At 34.7% G+C, this 21345-nt stretch overlaps 1 protein-coding gene across 1 annotated transcript in view; it reads left to right on the plus strand.

Annotated features, from left to right (window-relative positions):
• Window positions 1–21345, plus strand: part of LOC101627204 — a 171028-nt gene that overhangs the window by 112033 nt on the left and 37650 nt on the right. Inside the window, exons 19-25 of the mRNA XM_012732343.1 lie at window positions 3577–3688; window positions 5100–5213; window positions 6799–6897; window positions 7962–8033; window positions 8785–8936; window positions 9834–9961; window positions 13193–13293. Coding sequence (XP_012587797.1) covers window positions 3577–3688; window positions 5100–5213; window positions 6799–6897; window positions 7962–8033; window positions 8785–8936; window positions 9834–9961; window positions 13193–13293 — 778 coding nt within the window. The remainder of the gene's footprint in view (window positions 1–3576; window positions 3689–5099; window positions 5214–6798; window positions 6898–7961; window positions 8034–8784; window positions 8937–9833; window positions 9962–13192; window positions 13294–21345) is intronic.

Here is a 21345-nt window from a genome sequence, read left to right on the forward strand (position 1 = left end):
GGGTTAAAGCAAAGCACTGAGAATCTAGAGCCGCTTCCGCATGAGTTCGATTCCCGCCTGCCCCGGAGGTGACCACGTGAGGTGGCAGACCTCTCCTGACCCGCCCACTGCTCCCCTCAGCAGTGTACTTCGGTCGATCTGCCTGTTCTGTTCCCCTGTCTGTCTCTGGGGAAGCCTCTCACCTCCCATGAGCCTCTGGCCTGTACCCCAGTTCTGTATGCACAAATAAATAAATCTTTAAATAAATATTTTAACATTAAAGATCAAATATGTACCATATATTATTTGATATATATGTATCATATGTCACCTATATTAAATATTAATTTTTAACTTAATATTTAAACAAACTTTAAAGTCCCCCATAAAGAAAAGTTTGGTGACTGGTAATACAGAAATAGATAGACAATGGAATAGAATGTAAAGGCCAAAAGCAGTCTCAACTACATACAGAAATTTAAATTTGAAAAAGTATTATTGTCAAACATGGGCTTCATAATAGATGTTCTGGAGACATCTGGATAATCATATGTACAAGGTTAAAATTGGATCTTAAAATATTAAGGAAATATGTATGGAAAGAAAATGGCAGTCACTACTTTCTGGGGAAAGACTTCTTAATTATTCTAAAAATTTAAATACAATAAATGTAAAAATGGGAAAATCTGGCATAGCATAAAACACCTAAAGCAAAATCAAAATCACATCAAAACTTGGAAAGTTATTTTCATCATGCATCACAGATAAAAGACTAAAGAATGATTAACAACAGAAAAAAAATCAATAATCTTTTTAAGAATGGTCAAATCCCTGTAGAAAGTTAATTTACCCCAGTAAATATCCAAGTGATAGTTTTTAGATTCCTTTTGCTTGCTTTATGCCAATAAAGCGACTTTTGTTAAAGTACAGCTCTTGATATAATTATAACTTAAATCTGGCATTAAAGGAAAATCTTTCTGATTAATAGTGCTGGACATTATTGTCCATTTAGATATCATTTTCTATGTAATAGTTGTTAAGTCCTAAGTGATTTAAAATAAATATATTGATGATACACATGTATACATACACATATATAACTATACATATACTTATATGTACACATACACAAGCACACGTAAATTGACTTAATCCGTATATATAAAGCCAAATTCATGTATATAATTATAATAATCACAATGTTATGAATGCAATGGCAATGTTCAAAATTTATGAACCAATATTTGACACAGTTGAAAAAGGACAAAAAAATATAATTCCTCCTGAAGATATTAAACGTACCCTGTTCTTAGAAATTATTGATTTAAGTATCAAAACAATAATGAAAATCTATTGGATGCTATCCAACATCTTGTTAGAACTGTCATTTATACAACTTACCCAATAACAAAAGTTTGCACACTAACTTTGATGAGTTAAACCATAATTTGTTCCATAAAACAAACCTTAATAACATAAAGCAGTCATATCTTACCACATTTTTCTTCAATCATGTTGTAATTAACTACAAATAATAAACAATGAGTGTAGATTTGCCTAAGTGTGTGTGTGTGCTTTTGTTGCTAAGAACATTGAAAATATGTAAGAAAAGTGATTATCTGTTCATGACAGTAGATGCCTTTTCAACATGGGCAACTAATTTCTCGTTATAATTTTAGTTACTACTATGACTAAATTAACAAACAAAACTCTTCATAAATACTTTCATACTTTTGAATCATTTATCAAGTTCTTTCATGACCTCATCATTTTATACTGAGTTAATTAATCATTTAAAATTTTTTTCCCATTATACTACATGTAATATTTCTGATTTTCTTGTTGAGTTACAAAATCTATTTTGGTGAATAACTATTAACAAAGATCTACTTTTTCAGGCTTACATTTTATTTTAATTGATTTCCAATAAAGAATTCTGTAAAAGAGAATAAGCACTAGATAAAATTTTCAAGTATTGGTCTAATAGCATTCAACACTTCAATGGCACAGATCATTTCTATCCAAACAATTTTTAAAAATATGATTAATTATATTAACTGCATCTTGGAGCTTACCTTCTGTCTTTTTATAAAAAAAGTTTTATTTATTATGATTCAAGAACTGCAATATAGGCTAGAGGTGTTCAGAGGCAGTGAGAAGGCTTACAGAGATAGAGTGGGGAGCAGAACAGATGGATTCAATCATTGTGATTGTTCCTGTCCTCCTCACACAAACAAGGATATCAGCATACTGAAGATACATTGCTGAGGGGAGCAGCAGGGAAAGAGGTCTGCTGCCCATCTGGGTAACATCCCTGGCCAGCGATCAAACTCCTGCCACAGTGGCTCTGGCTAGCTTCATAGTGCTGCACTTTAACCCCTTGCACCCCTAGGAAGACCCCTTTTCTTTGTTTATAATAGAGGTAACATTTGTTAGAACACTGCATATAGTTCAGAGTAGTTTTTTTCTGCTTCTTCTTTCTTAAAGGAATAGTGACTTAGAGGGACTTTGTTATTAATAGTTAAAAGTCTGCCAGTGTTGGGTTTCTGGCTTCTAGTATACAACAGCATTTATAATTACTTATATTTATTAACTGGATATATTTACTACCAGTTTGTTTTCATTAATAATCTTAAAAATTCAGAAGAAGTTTAAATATTTGAGTTAAAATGTTTCTACATTTGAAATCTATTTTACCATGTTTGTTTATAAAGTTTTCCCAATTCCTTAGATGTAACGTTAGTATATTTACCTTTATACCTAAATTTATTATTCAATTTTATAAGGGCAATGGATACTTTAATTCACATTAATATTGTGAATATATTTTCTATTAGTAGCTTCAAAAATGCATGTTTTCTAACAGATGATGAAGAAATAATCCATATTAATTAGTTAAAATATTTGACATATTAATGGATAAAACAAATACAAATTGAAAATAACCTAAGCTAAAACAGTGTATAATTTGAAAAGTTTTAAATGTTTTCTATCATTCAAAGCATAAAATTGTATGAAGCTAATTTGATATGAATGTGAATAGCTCATCGATTATTATTATTGGCTTCTTCTGTGACATGACTAATAGGAATGATTCTTGAGAACTGATAAGCTGTCCATTAACAAGAAAGGTGGAGGGGTCAGAAACAGGTCCATGCGCACCTTCTAGCAATGAAATACAGCACCTACTCTAGAACTGAAAGGATCAACAAGAGACATCAGAAAGTGAAGGATTTATTTGGATTTTAATTGAATTGAGAATTTTATACAATACATGAAAATTAACAATATATGAAACTGCTTTCTTAATAGTGGATGATGCTCACACAGATCTGTGATAATACAAAGATCGTTTAAAAGGGAGTGCCTAATTATGGAAATATGGTGGGTATCTTATGCAATGTAGGTAAGGTGAAGAAAGATCCTATCTAGAGATGATACCGAGTTAAGCTGAGCAGCAGTAGAAGAGCTTCCTGTGTGGTTACATCCAGAGCTCTCTTACTTCTCGAACTCTGGTCTCTTATCAGAGTCTCTCATAGGAGAGACCAAAGCATTATTAGCCTTTGCATTTTTTTTCTTTTTTTATCTTTTGTTTAGGCTCTAGACGTGTATCATGGTCTTTCGAAATTTTTAAATACTAACTTCTTTAATAAGAGTGAACATCCACTTCTCTCCAAGATATTATATACGCGCTCTTCAAAAATTTCAGGTAATTATAATTTCCCAGATATTTATTTTATTTCTCAATATGTGTTTCTTTTTTTTTTCAGAATTTTGAGGGAAATGAGATTGAAGGAAACTAAAGGCATATACACTTAAATGTGTGGTTATATACATATATGTATAGCTACACATTATACATTTGTATATTGAATTTTCAAGATTTATACCTAGAATGTATGTGATTTGTAAAAAAAAAGAGATTGAAAATATGGCTTACAGATAGGGAAAAAGGACATAGAGAAAATGGCAAGAAAGTAGTATTTAAAAAGGGAGTTGACAGGAGAGTAAACTATGTGTGAGCTTAAAGAAACTATTTTCGAGTTTTAAAGTTAATTTTATTATAATTGTACTGTAATTACTTGATATGACATTTTATGTCACTTTAGAATTGTTAGTAATATGAAATACATTCCAAGCATAGAAACAAGCCATAAAATGTGATTTTTGATGATAGGTACTTGGGTCTATAATCTATCCAGTGAGAAAATAATACTTCACATTGATTCCTTTCAAATTTTGTAAAATGTTGTAATGAAGAAAAAATATTTTATAAATTTTAGCTGAACTAGGCTTCATTCAGTATAACTTTGAAGCTAAATTAACTTTTTTCATAGTGTATGAAGAAATCAAACAAGCAATTTTTTCAAAACAAAGCGTAGTGAGATATAGCATTGATTTCATAATTGAATGGGGAGACTTTAATGACATCACAATAATATAAGATAATTTTCATGACAATTAAAAATAAAGTGTGAGAAAAAAGTTGGAAGAAATTTTTTATTGAAGTGTTTTTTTTTATTCAAGGATTTGCTAGTTTTATTAAAGATGACTTATGAATAGTATATGAAATAAAATAGAAAATTATAACGAGCAAAAATAAGAGCAAAACAAAATTGAAACTGATGAATTTGAAACAAAAGTATTCAGGAAGGATGAATATCTGTTATATTGGAGTTGTGGAGGAAGGTGGAATAAAGGAGAGACTAAAAAGTAAGAACACAAGAGGGTGAGGAGGGACCTGAACTCCAAGCTGTGCAAATGAAGTTTATTCCAAGGATGTCAATAAAGGAACACTCATCAGTTGCATTTTGACTTATCAGTAATGTCATTTTTCATCACTTATATAGAAGATCTATTATTGTATTTGATTCATAAGTGCAAGTAGACTACCTTAAGGGTTTTATAATTTATGTGCCACAAAAATATTGAAGTATATTAAATAGCATTCATATTTTTCCCACTCAATTATTTTCATGTTTAGGATTACATTCAGTTTACTAATCTTTGAATTAATTTCCAATAATATTTTATCCAGCACCACTTATACTTCCTAATTTCTCAATTTATTCTTTGAAAGTATATTTTAGCTGTACTTATTGCCACCTTATACTTTACAGTTATGAGTGAAGTAACTTATGCTAAAACACAACATCAATGCCATGGTCATCCCCAGAGAAGGCAAGAAGTTGAAAGATTTAAGAAAAAGGATTTATCAAATCATCGGCATAAAGGTTTGTGAGCTTTCTACATGTCTTCTTAAAAATTTATTAAAGATTATATGCAAGGTTATTCATTATGATGTTCACATATACATACAATTTAAATATTTGTCTTCTAAGGCAGAGAAATAAATAACAATGGGGACACATTAAGGCTTTTCTTTATCAACTATAATTTTTTAATGTATTATAAATGTTGAATCAAAGTTTTTTTGATTTGTCAAAGATTTATTGATAGAATTATTTTATTTAACTTTTTTTCTGAAATTTTAAAATATCAATGTATATGTTTATTCGGGGAGCATAATAACCAAGGGAAAATGTTTAGATATGTTCATATTTATTCCTGCTTGGACGTGAGGATTATTTTTTTCTTGTTTTCTTGATATATTTATGAACCAGCATAAAGAACTAAATTGTATCTTTTTGAAGTGTCTTGTTTTTATGTTAACATTCCTGACATGAATATGGGAAATTTGACAACATTGGAAATTGGAAATTTGCTTTCCTTTATGTTTTAAGTGCTTCTAGTTTGCATTTGTCAAATATTTAAAATCTACATGTGAATGATTAGAATTAATATAGTAATTCTATTTTGACTTATGTAGAAAATGGATATTCACGAGTTTGTCTAACATGATTTATTATTTTTTGCCGGTGCCTCAGATTATCGTATTTTAGTTATGTAATTATCAAAAGATTAATGAGATTTACTTATGTAATTACCATATGATCACAAATTTGACCTATTTTATTTTAATTAAAAATATTTCCCACTAGAATGCCTGTAATTATTAGAATTAAAAATTATTTCTAACGAACAGTTCAACTTGCCAATATATGTAATTACTATTAAACTTTTATAGAAAAGTTTTACTGAAAACAAAACAACCAGAAGTATATTAAAGGAACACTAGTTTTATGCTTGCTGTAGTGGGGAGTGAAGTTTTATTATTCCTTTTCCAGAGGCATCTTGTTTTCATCATGGTCCTCAAATTAAGACTTTCTGGCACCTGGTGGATATGATGTTTATTACTCAGAGACAGCCATGCATGACTTTTACCTTAACCATCAGGGCAGGCTTTGTCCCCAGATATACACACTACACCCACAAATGTTGGCAGTACCTTACATGAACTGTGCCACAGATGGGGTCTCTTAGTTCTTCTGAAATTCTCTTCTCTTTCCACGAGAACCCAGTAGAAACCAACAGATTCTACTAGCAAGAAAACGAACACAACTTGCTCTACACATATAAGGGATTCTAAACTTAAAATAGCCTGTTCTTCCCCTCAGAGACTTTGTTGAAATTCTTCAGTGATTCATGGCTGCCTCTTTTCCTACTCTGATTTGAACAAGTGAAGTAGACTCTGTTCTGCCTTTCCACAGAGACAGGGTGTTGTCCTCTTTTGAATTCAGTTCAACATACTACTTTTGAATTGTGCTTTCTCACACAAAATGAATTATGACTTTGTAAATTATCTTGCTTTCCCTTCTTTTAGGTGTGAGCTGTGTTGCATAGTTTACTACACCTAAAAAAGAAGCTGAATTCAGGCAGAGACAGTTGATATCACAGGCTTATTTATCTCTTTTCTAGGTCTTTCTACTCCTTCGTCTTCATGGAGAGTCCTTGCCGTGATTCTGGGGCTCCTCTGCCTGGCGTTGCTTGCAGCTGTTGGGTTCTTGGCGTACAAGTGTAAGTCACTGGATAAAATAGAAATCCACATCATAGTTTGAAAACTCTGGTGACAATACTGAAGTTTTTGATTCATTCTATTCCTTGATCAAGTAAAATAATCTCTAGAGAGACTGAATATGATGTCTTACAAATATACAAAAATTGTTCATTTTAAAGTATATCATGAACTTCATTTAATGTCTGTCAATTGTCATATTTGTCAATTTGTCAACTTTCATATTTATAAGACATTTTCCTGCTTTTCTTTTGAAAATTATTTGCTCTGTAAAAAGCTTGCTTGCACTGTTACTAGAATTTCCATCTTCTATACAATTTCTAGCTGAATTTGTCACATTACAGTTTAATTCTAATGTTTATATCTCTGTTACCCTTAGTGCAAGTGATGTTTCACTAATCACTTTTGTTTTTCTCAGGTAAATATAGTGTTTGGGAAACAGGATTGTCCAATTAATTTTGTCTTTGAGATTAAAAACAATCTTTCTGATTTCTCTTCAGTTATTCAGAGCTCATATAACACCTGCAACAATGAAGGGAATAAAAAAGGTAACTTTACAAGTGTCTGGGTCATGATTTTATTTGTAGTAGCTGAGAATTCACTTGTTACATCAGTTCTTTGGCTTGATACATACACCTGAGAGTACATGTGAAAGTGAATCTACTTGTGAGACCAAGTACCTCTCATACAGTCAAATGTATTGTTAACAATATGATTACTAAATATACATTTCTAACTGGATCACTACATGACTCTTCAATTGGACAGCATCCTGGCTAGGATGTAGAAAGGATCTGCAGGGGCTTACATACAAAGGAGGGGTTTTAAAGACAGAAAAAGGGTGGGACAAGCTGCTGGCCAAAGTATAAGGAGGTTATTTCTGCAGAGCCACTTTCCATTAGGGGAAGCTCAAGGGACCTTGTGCACATACCTCAATACAAGTGATGTTTTAGGTTTTTTTTTTAAATATATATATATTTACTAAATAGTAAAATTTTGGTACACAGGGTTTTCCAATTAATTTTTCTCTTTGAATTTAAAAATGATCTTTCTGAATCCATTCCAGTGAATCAGAATTCAGTTGGTGCAGATGGGCATCTAGGAAATAGTTTGTGCAACAAGGAAGCATATGGAACAGGTAATTTTGGAAGCCTCTGGTCATAATTTTATTGATAGCAGAGAGAATTCATCTTGTAGCTATTACTTTGCTTGATATTCTGCTGTACACTTGCAAGAGATGAAAGTGGAATCTGCACGTAGCAATAGTACTTGTCAGGAGTCATCTATTGTAAAATATAAAATTAACAATTATAAATTCCTAATTGGTTTTATTATATGATTCATGGATTGAGCAGTGTCCTGTCTAGCAAACAGAAAGGATATTCAAGGGTTAATGACAAAGGGTGGGCCAATGTTATTGGCAAAGGGAACACAATTTCAGCAAAACCAATTTCCATTAGGGGATGTTATAGTAGGAGTCCTTGAGATTTTCTGGTTCATAATTTTGGGGAGAGGATGAACCTATTATTGTTAGTTATTATTGTCTTGGTGTGATCCTCCATGGACACCTCCATAGGGACCTATGTTTCTTTTTCTCTTAAACATTTTTAGAAACTACATGTATATATTTGGGGTGTGTTTCCTGATATAGTTCTGATTTTGTGATTTAAAACAATGCCTCTCTTATGCAATATTATGAATCTTAAAGGTCAAAATGTTTTCAATGAGATGAATTGTTAATGTACGATAAATCTAACCTTAAATTAAAAAGCTCCCAAATGTAGTTTAAAACAAATGTGTTCTGTTTGTAAAGTGTAGATTTGTTGTGTAAACTTACTATGTGACTTGCACTGGAGGAAGGGATTCATGAATATTCTCCTTTTTAATAGTTTTGAAATATCCTATTTGTTCAACTAACTGGTATCAGCGTGGAGTTAACTGCTACTTTTTGTCAAAAATGACGTTTCTTTGGGAACAATGTCCTGGATATTGCACTGGTTTAAATTCAAGCTTTGTTAAAGTGGACACTCAAGAAGTGATGGTAAAGATAAGATTTTGTTTCTTAAATTTTAATGAGTTTTGCATTGGATAATTTAAAAACGACAGAAATCACACAAGATTCATGTTCCTCTCAAACACCTTTTATATGAGTCACAAAGCTCTGAAATGCAAAGTAATTTAGAATGTAAATTTTAATAATACCTTTCAACTTTGTCAGCACTTAGGATAAGGTGTAAGCAATGCATTTAAGTAAATTTAAAACCTGATTCCTGCCTGTAACCTGGTTTCCTCCTCCACTGAGACCCCCCAACCCCTGCTCTGGGGCAGCCTCCTGGGCTCAATGGCCATGAGCTTCTTTGCACTCATGAAGGACCCTGAGGTTCTTCATTTCTATTTCTCACATTGTTTCATGTCTCCTCTTCCTCTCACCCAAAATTTCTTCTCTTGAATAACTGTTCTCTTTTCTCAGAGTTAAATTTATTAGGCAAACCTATGAAAACATTCTGTGCTCACCGAGACCTGATAAAACTTCTGCTATTTCTTCTCCTTTGATTCTTTTCAATCTTTGGACATGTGTCACTGTGTGTCACTTACATTCATAAATGTTATTCAATTTTTTCTGTCTGCTCTAAGTGACTCTACCTATGAGATTTATTGCATAATTTCACAACCCCACACCAAAGAAAGTCACTAAGATGTAATATAGAAAAAATATATACTCATGAATAAGAGTTATTAGCAGTTGACAATCAAAGAAACCAAGGTTTATAAAAAAAAAACAAAAAGCCTAAAGTTTATCATTCCACATTCTTAGCAAATATATGCATTTACAGAGATTATAAAGGGAAGTTGATGAATGAAATTAAGATATTTAAACAATTATGCTCTCCTGCTCAGGGCAGGTTCTCCTTTCAGATTAATTTTCCTCTCTTTGCAGAATTTTTTAATGCAGTTGTCAAAGATGCAGTGTGATATGCAGACAGCAAAATATTTCCTCAGTTTATCCTACAACAGCGAACGACAAAGTTGGGTTTGGCTCGATGGCACAGATTACATCCCAAACCAGTAAGTCTCTTATTGTTTTAAAATTCCAAACCAGAAATTTCTTATTTTCCTCCAAATATAAATATTGACTGGACACATGTAATCAGAAGTTAGACTATAAAGCAGGTGTAGTCATATGGACCAGTAAAAGACAAGATGAATGGAAAAACAAGTGAAAGAAGACAGTACAAGGCTAAATATGTAACTTTCATGCCTCGTTGTGATTGCTCATTAATTTTATGATGGGAGTATTCCTGTTCTGCTATTTATTAGAAGGCAGTTGGATACAGATGCAAAGATTTCAGAAGTGTATCAGAGTTGTCAATTTAGTTGTAGTTTTCTTTACTCCAAGATGTGGACTACCAAAAACATTTTCTTGAACATCTTTTTCCCACTCTAGGCCTCACCCAATGCCCTTTGTAGTTGTTTCCAAGAATGGTACTTGTTTTTGCATTAAGATCAAAACTGTATGGTTTAAAGCAAATACTTTATTTAATTGAGAAAGCAAATGTCTAAAGAGAAGTTATTGGTAGATTTAACTCCTTTGGAAATTCTTTTTATTTTAAAGAGTTAGCTGAAATTTTCTAGAGTAAATTTTGTGATTGTTGTTGAATGACAATTTGCTGGACTATATGTAGTATAGACATTATTTACCAAAATACCAACATAAAGGAAATAAAATAAACTTAAATGAAAATGGAAGATGTTAAATGACCTGGGTCACAGAGATGCTGCCTGGGGATCCTGGTGACCCCAAAATCTACCCCTCTGACTTCATGCTGCTTTTAGTCTGCTTCTTGTTCTGCACATTTCTCCCTTATGAGAATGAAATATAAGTATTTAAACCCAATCCAGCAAGATTTTATCCCAACCCCTATCTACAAAGAATCTATTTCTAGGTCACATTGTATTCTGAGTCTCTGGGGGGACATGTATTTCAGGGGACACTTTTCATCCCAATGCATATTTTCTTACAAAGGTTTCCAGACTCACCTCAGATGATTTCATTAGGCTACCTAGAGAGGAAAGCAGCAAATTCAATTCTGGAAAAGTTCAGTAAATTATAAAATATACTAGAGTTTGAGATCCATTGCACATTGATAATATTTTCAAAATTTCCACCATGGACTTTCTCATAGATGTGAAGTCAGACCATTAATAATTGAATGTGGTGGTTAAAAAAAAAACAAAAACAAAAACAAACTTTCTCACTATTAGTGATAAAATTAGCCAAATAAATGGTTTGAATATTAAAATAATAACCTCTTACTATGACTTATAAAAACAAAAATCCCTATAAAACATTCTTGGAGTATTTTAGCAACTATTTACTGTATGATGAAGGAGCAGTTAGTCACTTTATCAGACTACACATGTAGTAGTGGGTGAAGACTTTAAACAATGCAATCACTCTGAATAATGCATAATTGATGTCTCAATACCAGGTCCCATGTACTCACTCTGTGTTATAATCTATCACAGCTAGCTCATAACTTACATTGGTTTGCCTTAAGATTTTTCAGTTTTATTGTGGCCTGGAAAATCACAGGCATTTGGTAGAAACTGGACTTTGAATCTTTAGTTTTGTTCTTTTCCTGGCTGATTTTGGTGTCACACTCAAGATGTGGTCAGCTCCTACTCAGCCAGGCCGTCCAAGGGTCAACACCCATGCGCCTCCAACTCTTAGCCCTTTTCAGTACAGCCTCAGCAAATTGTGTAGGATATTCAACATTTTCTAAATGAGGCTGTGTTAGATGATTTTCAGAGCTGTAGGCTACTGTGAATGTTCTGAACTTGTTAAGGGAGGTGAGATTAAGATACCATGTTCAGGAAGTTAGGGATATTAAATGGGTTTTTATATTTTCAATTTATGATCAGTTTGTCTGGGTGTGCTAAAGTCAAGAACAATTAGTATTGCTGATATGTTCATGGAACTTAGTCATAATTGTGCAACAAAAAAGAAATGTCTTTGAAAAAAGATGTTGCTCTCCTAAGAGTTGTTTTCCAAGATTATATCTCTTCGATCAACAACTCCAACTTAAACAGTATTTTAAACTCTGTTTTAGTATACACATATATATTCCAAATACAGCACAAAAACATGTTTGTAGCAGTCAATATAAAATGAAACTCTCCATTGCACGGTTTATGAAGTGAAATGCTGATTCACTGTAGTTATCATTTGAAGTTCATTTCCATATTTGCTTTATGTTTTGTGTCTTATAATTGATACTTTATCTTTCTAAACCTAACTCCTTTGTTTTGAAATTTCACTTCATTTACTGCAAATACATCTTTTTGTGACTCCCAGTGATATCAGGTAGATCACAATTATTTGTAGAGGCTGGTTTTGTGAGACGCTGGGAAATGCTGAAATATTAACACCCAGACTTCCTGTCTTTACTTACGTAGTGTAATGTGGTGACTAATTGACAGCACAGGATTGACAGTGTCTGGGCTAATGGCTTGTTTGCCCTTTCAATGTTACTCAAACAATTTATGTTACAGTTTCTATTATGTCTTCTACAAAATAAGGTGAATAAGAGAACCTACCATCTAGGGTAGTTACAAAAAATAACTCAACATTGAATTGCAATATGTGGAGGGTATCTGCTACACAGAAAAACTCTGTGAAGATACGATCTCTCATTTGTTGCATCTTCTATTTTTCTCTATTGAATCTTAACAATAAATTAATGTCAAATCTTCAAGTATAAAAAGCTAATTTAAATATATGATTTATCCTATGAGATCTTATGACTATAATATGCATACTACTTTCCAATAATTCTAAGTAAAAATGATTTTCCAACAAGTTCCATATTCAACTAATGCTTCAGATTTGCCTACAGTTCTCAGTGACTGCACTTCATCTCTAATGCAGTTTCATATAGTGGCCACACACCCTCCTTCAGGAATTACCATGTATTTTTCAGAAAAGAGTCGATTATTAATGTGTTTTGCATTTGTGTATTAATGCAAGTGTAAAAGCAATCTGTAAATCTCAGTGACAATGGAAGACATTGAAATTTCCTGAGGTTATGGAGATTTATCAGAATTAAGTTGGTACCACAGAAATTCCAGAGATAATACTGAAATTTGGAAGACACAAATTAATTGTTGTTTGCAGTATGAAGAACTTAGAAAGTTGCATTTTTGCTTCATAGAGGGCATTAAAATAGTGTCGATTTTAAAAATACAAATATTCTGTTTGCAAATTCAACCTTTAATGGAAATTATTTTTTCTTCTAGGTTTTATTTTCCTACAGTTACAAATGCTAGAAACAAATGCCTACATGTAAGAAATGGACGAACAAATGCTGAAGATTGCAAAATTAGTGGCTACTGTATCTGTAAGAAGACTATCCAGATCTGAAAAATACATGAGAGTGAAAAGAGTGAATATCTAAGATTTCCCATAGTGAGGACCTCAACTATGTAAATTATTGATTTATCTAAAAATTGATATAATTATACATTGCTGTCCATGATTTTTTCATTTTTAACTAACTATGTCTAGCAGTAAATGAATACAATGAAAACAAATATCAGCAACATAGGAAATAATACAAAGGGAAAAATGTGAAAAAACATTGTTGAAATAGATTATATAAGAAAACCTCTATGCTTGGAAAGAGATATTCTGTAATTTTAAGATGTTTTAGTTCTTTCTTTTTAAGATTTATTTCATTCATTTATGCATATAAGAGCTGGAGTGTAGGCCAGAGGTTCAGGGGATGAAAAGATTCACCAGAAACAGAGCAGGGAGAGGAACACACCGCTGAGGAGAGTAGCAGGCAAGACAGTAGAGGTCTGCTGCGCCATGTGGGTCAGCTCTCTGGCTGGGTCTCAAGCTAGTGCTGCAATGGCTGCCAGTAGCTTTATCATGCTGAGACTTAACCCATTTTGCCACCAGGAAGACCTGTTGTGGTACTTCAAAGTAAATCTTGTCAGTATAATCATATTTTTGAGAAGGCAAGATAATTGTTAAACATGGTTCTAGAGCACCAGGAGGTATTTAAATATTGTTAGACACATTCAAAGTGTTTTAAAATGCAGTCTGTACTGGAGTAGAAAAAATGGACAAAATTGACTTCAATCACCAACAAAGATTTTTCTTACAATTCTTGAGGCTTTACTTCCTTAGCCTTTTCTTTCTGCCTAAATTTTATAATCAGACAATTTGACAGTAGAGCTTCACAACAGATGGATTTGCCTGATAAAGAGAAAAAAAAAAAGGCTCAGCACAATTTCAGTGATGCTTAGTAAAAAGCACTGAGCTTTCTATGGTGATGGCTCAGTGAAGTGGTGGGAAGCCCACGGGGATCACAACTGAGATGGAAAAAGGCACAAGTGATGTAAAAATAAACTACTACATTATAAAAAAAAAAAAAAACAGGAAGTAACCAACTTGTCATCTTCAATGTGTTAGTTGATAATGAGAACCCCAAGCTCACCCAACAGCTCACCACAGAGGCTGTTTCCAGCTGCAAGAGGTGGAGAAGCCACAGTGCAGCAAACCAGCTCTTTGCTGCTCTGACAGGAGCTCTCGCTGCCGCTTCACGTGATGGGCTTGTCAGTGGGAACAGATGTGCACAGGGAGAGACATGAAGGCACGTTGACGCAAGTTATGTGTTTTCTTGTGGCTTTATACACCCTGTGCTACAATACCCAAGTGGCAAATGTCAGTTTTATTCAAAGTATTGTTACAGCTGGGCCCCATTATTTGGATGCTCTTTCTCGTCAAATAGTTCAATTTATAAGTTAGCTGAAACTGTGTGCCAAGGGTGAAGAAAGAGCTTATATATATATATATATGTAGTTTTCCCTTGGGGTCTGAATGAGTTATGCGTTATTCCTGAAATTGGAGCAAAAGTGACTGTCATTTTGGTTTTAATTTTACCTGTTTATTTCTCTTGCTGAAAAGTACTTGTCTTGGTGCTTTTAATTTCATACAAAAAAATGAAATTTTCTTGTGTAATAGTGTCTGGTCATTATCCCTGATTGAATATGTAACTGTCCATTGAAATACAGCTATGACATGAGAACATATGTTAAAAGAGCAATGCAGTATTCTAAATCCATAGCATAAATTCAAAGATATTGGGTAACATTTTAGAAATTAAAACATTGTCAGCTACTCAATTAGTAAAAGTGGCAGGGGTGTTCACTCTGCCATAAGAATGTTTAGAGTTAGCAAAATATAAGTGATTTCCTAGAGCTTCTGTAATGGTGTGTTCTTCACACTAAAGACAGTATTGCACATGCTAATGGCTGGTGTGTTATAAAAGTTCACACCACTAAAATAGTAGAAGCCAACGTTCTTCACTGGCAAATATAGGCACACTCGCCTGAAGCTAGGTTGTGTTGTGTGAGCAGTACATGCTAGCATTCGCTGCTTTTGAACAAACTCATTAATATCTAACTGTAAATAAAGGAAAGGATGAAATCATTATTGTGTTTTTTTTAACTGTAAACATACTCAAGCTCATGATGTTTGCAAAAGTGATTGCAAATGATGAAATGTGATTATAATAATGCCAATGTCCTCTTTTTGGTATGTGCTCTAGGTATGCAAAATTTTAATATTGTAGAAAAGTAAGCTCCCTGACCTGTATGACTGCTACTTTCTGTCAAATTATAATCATTTCAAAAGAAAAAGTGACAGGAGTTAATAGAAGCAAAAAGGCAGGAGTTAATAGAAACCAGTATTTTTATCCTGATGTGAGCATTAGCTGTCTTCATTGTATGTCTCATCTACCTTGTGGGTTCCCTCACTAAAGTCACATTGTTATAGTCATCAATAAATATTTTCCACATTAGTATGATCAATTCAGACATGATTGGTGTAATAAATGTTTTCAAACAAAGTCATTGGAGGCATTGATCATCTTGATAGGTTTATTTCTTGCTGATACTGGACTTACAGACTGTTATCCATCCATCCATCCATGCTTCCTAATTGGTAATAGTTCACTAGAAATCCACTCTTCACCGATATCTGGATCAGTGATAGACTTGTCTATAAAAACCTGTCTGAAGAAAACCACAAAAGTTTAGAGAGGGGTGCATAGTTTTCCCACACTCACCTTCCTAGATTTTGAGTATCTCAAAATTTCCTGGAGGTAACCATGACTTTCCATCTTGCTATTGGTGAAATGGATGTGAATCCAGTATTCAAACTGAACCCCAACTGATTTCAGTTAATCTGTGCATTTAAGCCACTTGCCACTGTAATTTATATCCAGCTTGTCAGCTTCCTTAAGGTGGAGATGAGTCTCAGAGGACTCTTGGGAGAATGAGGAAGACAGGCAGAACACATGAAAATTTAGATTAACTTAAGCTATATTATGGGTCTGCTAATCCTAAACAGCCAGTTTGGCAATGCTTTTTGCTACCTGCAATTCTGCATTCCTATAGAAAGTCAGAACTGCCCAGTCAATCAGTCTTAGGGGTCAAACCTTACTTGGTGCCTTTCACATCCACCCAGAGCAGGAAGCTTGATCACCCTGGGAAGGGTGTGATTCACAGGGTGTGACCGGGAACGCCCCAAGCAGCTACGACAAGGGACGCCAGAAGCTGAGCAGTGGAAAGCCTTATTGTTAAGATGGAAACTCTGACTGGGGAAGGTCGTTTGATCTCAGCTACAATACTGAGTCATCAAGCAGAGGGGAAGTGTCTGGAGGGCAGACTCACAGGTGCCGATACTATGGATGACTGAGCATGGTTCTAGTTTCACCCTTGCTTTTCTTTTTGGCCTCCCTCCTCTCACAGCTGATGTGCATGACTATTTTATCAACTAAAAGGCCAGCATCTTGCTCTTCAGCAGCGTCCTGCTTTGTGCTCCACAACTCCTCTTTATCATTGTGGTGTTGCCTGATGCAACACTATATACATTGCAAAAACAAGCAACACTAATTTATGGTACCAGAATCGAACAAAAGACATGGTGTTGTTACCTACAAGTTGATTGAGGACAGATGTTGGCATGCTGGGAACAACCTTTCTCCTCACTCGGGAAACTTTGTGTTTCTATTACTTTGCAATGTGTGGTTGAAAAGAATGAGAATAATGGATGTTTTTCAGTGTTATTGGAAAGAATGAGAATAATGGATGTTTGCTGTCATTTTATTTGTGAATATAAATTTCACATGAGTTGTCTCTTATCTGTTCCTCTCTTTATAGTAAACATTTTCATATTTCCAAGTTCTATATTCCAATAAGCAGAAGGTCCATACAGCACTAAGGTCTGTGCTTTAGAAATTTATTGTATTTCAGCTGTGAATCAATGTCCATTAAAGCTGGTATTATATTGTTTCCTTTGGGGGACACTGAATAACATTTCAAATTAACTTGATCACTTAATTTGACTACTAAATCTTGAATGAATTTGTGACTCAATGATGTAACTGATGGAGGAAAGAATAGAAAGGAGACATCACAAGACTGACTCACACAGAGAGTTGGGCAGGAGGGATTAGCATAGCTGTTGACATAGCCATAGAAATCAAAATCCTCAGGTGCCAATGCCTGGATTACAGAGGAAGATCCAAACAGGTAGCAGACTGCTGAGGGCAGTGTCTACAGCCACGACCCAAAAGGTGAAAGATACAGATCTGGAGATGGAGCCCATTGTGGGATCTACTGTCCCTGTCAGATTCTATTCAAAATCAACAAACCCAGGCTCATAAGGAGTGGGCCCCTCCCAGAGAGAAGATGTCTGTATCAGGGCAGTCTCTGCACCAGCATGGGTAGCGGTCCTCTGCCCACCTGTGACTCTGCAGGTGCTTCTTTCCATCCACTCTCTCCCTCTATAGAGCAGCAGCCTCCTGCCTGCCTGTGACCTGTGCCATGCCGGGACTTCTCTGCACTGACCTCCCTCAATGGAGGCCACTCTCCTATGACTGCCTGCTTGCAACATGTGGCCTCTCAGCAAACCTGTCCCTGTTGGGGCAGATCTTCCTGCCCTCTTGTGCCTATGCAAGTGTATGATACTCCTGTCCTTTTCCCTAATAAACCCACTCTTTCAATTTAACTGAGTCTCTGTCTTGTTGAGAAACTCACCTGAGAACTCACCGCGTGCCGCTGAAAGGGGAGCTCTGGTGAAACAAAGGACCCCCCTAACTACAAAAATGGCATCATCATTATTTCTTGTATTGTAAAATGCTATTAAATTAAGTCATCTTATTACAAATTTTATAAAATTTAAGCTCTTACAAAGTATTTACAATGTTTAGAAAATGTATAATACAAATGTAATGAAGGTATAAACACCTGTGTTTCTGCAAAAAAGAAGAATGTTTCTACTTGTGTGACTATGAGCCCATATTCTTACCCTGTGATATTATATTTAGCAAGCTTAACAGGTTCATAATGTGTGCTGTCAGTTGTCAGTTATAAACAAAAGCATTGTGATTCTAAGATTGGGCTTTGATAAGTACATGTCATCTTATCCATTACTCAACAACGATTTGAACTTGTTAAATCATCATCATTTTAAGTGATCTGTATCATGTTTTAAAATGATACAGTTTTTCTCACATCTCTGAAATATCAAGTGGAACCATCTTAGAGGTCTGAACATAAAAATTACTACTGTCTTTCTAAAGAACATTCTGCTGTGGCTTCACTTGATCTGCTCTGACTCTCCAGCTACAGGACCAGCCAGCACTTTCCCACAAAGTTTCAGTGGATTCAGGTGTCAGAGATGGGTCTCCAAGAACCTTGAAGGAAATACTGCTCTTCACATTTCTGCTGAACTCTCCTAGTGAGGGCAGGTGAGAGGTCATTTACACTCCATAAGTAGATGGACATTGGGGGCAAAAAAGAAAGACAGAAAGTAGAAAATCAATCACATGATTATCCTCCTATTAAATGAGAACAATCACTTTGGAGCATGGGGTTCAATGGCTACATCATTCGGGGGGCATTTACTTTATTCAAAATGTAAGAAAGTCCTTCCTGGTGGCCCTGGGGTTATTTTCACTGTACTATCACCTAAGGAGTAAGTTCCATCCCCGGCCAAGGATCTGTCACCTGTCACAGCAGACCTCTCCTGTCTTGCCTGCTGCTCCCCTCAGCAGTGTATTTCAGTCACTCCACCTGTTTTGCTCCCCACTCAATTCTCTGGTGAATCTTCTCACACTCCACATCTCAGGCTTATACCCTAGTTTTTCTATGCAAAATAAATAAATGAAATTAATTAATTAAAAATATACATAAGATACCCAGAATTATGTAATCAGAAATGAATACTTGTATCTTTGTGTCTCTGGGCAGCAGGGTTGGGACTAATTTTACAGGACTGATTCTATCTATGTCCACAGGGCTTTGGGATCCCTTCCAATCTGTCCTGGGTCAGACACTCCCACACAGCCCCTGGTTGTGGAGGTGCTGAGCTACTTCTTACATCAGTTGTTATGTGTTGGAAAGTTCTGAGTGCTTTTGTTTTTTAGGTTTGAGTTTTACCTTAGATCTGACACAGGACATTCACAGTTCATAGACTTGCCGTGAAGGTCAAGCTCAGGATGTGAAGTGTGAGACCAAAAAAAAAAAGTAATAATGACTCCTTTCCATCCAGTTTATGGCTTTCAGTTCAAAGCATAAGTGTTCTGTGTCCATTTTCAGACTGTGTGCATTTGTACACTGCTATTGTTAAGGAAAAGGATGTCCTAAAGGAACTCTGCAGAGTTTTGTGGACTCCGCCACCTACTGCAGCTTTCTGGACTCTACCCCCTACTCCAGTGACTGGAAACTACAACTCCCAGCAGTACCAGGGAGAGAACTGGGAGGACCCAAGGGCGGAGCTAAGCAGGCATTCTGGGACTCTGGGGGATAAATAGGGAGCCATTTTCTACAGTGCTCTCTTGCTGGGGCAACAGCTCTCTGGACCAGAGCCTTGTGACTGGGTGCTATCAATTAGTTTGTTACTAGAGCTCCAAGTCAGCGGAGCTGGTAAGATATTCCAGTTACCTTGTATCTCTCTCTCTTTTTCTGGCTTGTTCCTTTTCCTTTCCCCATTTTGTAAATAAACCCATTATTGAGCCTTTTGTATGTGCCTGCAGTGCCACTAAATTTTAGGCGCATGGATGAGGACCCACAGACAGGCAGCCCAGTTCACACTGTAACAATATGTGCATACACACTCACAAAACTTTTTCTCATAATCTCTCCCCTGCACAGTGTAAGGAAAGGAGATATTTAAAATATCAAAGGTGTCTTAAAGACAATTTAAGTCTGACAAAAATGGAACAATTCATGCTCTTTTCTCTAACTTTGCAAGCAGTGGATTGTATTAATATGTGTCTCATAGCATTGCAATGAGTATTATATAAATATTAGACCAAATAGATTGTTGTTGACAAAATGCATGCTTCTGCTTGAAATATAATTATCATTTGCTGTTTATTCTATTTTTTAATCAATCCAGAAAACATTTTCCTAAGTGTCACTGTCATGTGGAATTCAACTTTATGATAGCATTACATGTATATATTAGAAAGCTTAGATTGGTATTTTTATTTGATCCTAATTGTGTATCACAAGCACTAAAATTCTGATGAGCTGCACAGGATTTGGTATCTCCATTTCAGTACACATGAGCCAACATGGATTAAAGCTAATTTTTCATTTCTTTTTTAAGGTATTGAGAAACATGTATCAAACCAAGACAATTCATTTAATAGTCAGGTGAGAATTAGGAGCAATAACATTTAGATGAAGATTACAGATTACAAAGTACCATCTGTCAAAATATTTATGTGTATTATATAAATTGTTCTCCTTGGAGATTTATGGTTTTTGGATAAAAGTCTATTTTTTGGGGCCAAAGCTAATTGTATATTCATAAAAATTCATCGTGCAGAAGAGCTTGGTAGTAAAATGAGTAAATCTTTTTCTCTTTGTTCACTTCCGCCCTTCACCAAGTGGTACTGATTCTACCTGCTCTTTCTACTTTTATCATTTTGCTATAAAAGTATAAAGAGACACTTCATCATTTTCTAGCCCGGATGTATCTTGGACTTCCTTTGTCTCAGTAATCCAAGGTTCAGGAATACTTTTTCCCACCTCATTATCTAATGTTTATTAATCAATTAATTAATGTCATTAATAAGCTTATCTTCTGGAGTATAAAGATTATAGGATGGAACAAGAAATCTGGGTTTCTTGTCTGTTAAAAAGTGTGAATTTTCTTATACGGAGAACTGACGAAACTCAACAAAAATAAACAACCCCATCAAAAAATGGACAGAAGAGCTAAAAAGACACTTCTCCAAAGAGGAAATGCAGATGGCCAACAAGCTTATGAAAAAATGTTCAACATCACTCATAATAAGGGAGATGCAAATTAAAACCACAATGAGATACCACCTCACCCCAGTGAGAATGGCACATCTTCAAACAAC

The sequence above is a fragment of the Condylura cristata genome, unplaced genomic scaffold (genome assembly GCF_000260355.1).
Source record: "Condylura cristata isolate star-nosed mole 26May11 unplaced genomic scaffold, ConCri1.0 scaffold00034, whole genome shotgun sequence".
Classification (NCBI taxonomy): Eukaryota; Metazoa; Chordata; class Mammalia; order Eulipotyphla; family Talpidae; genus Condylura; species Condylura cristata.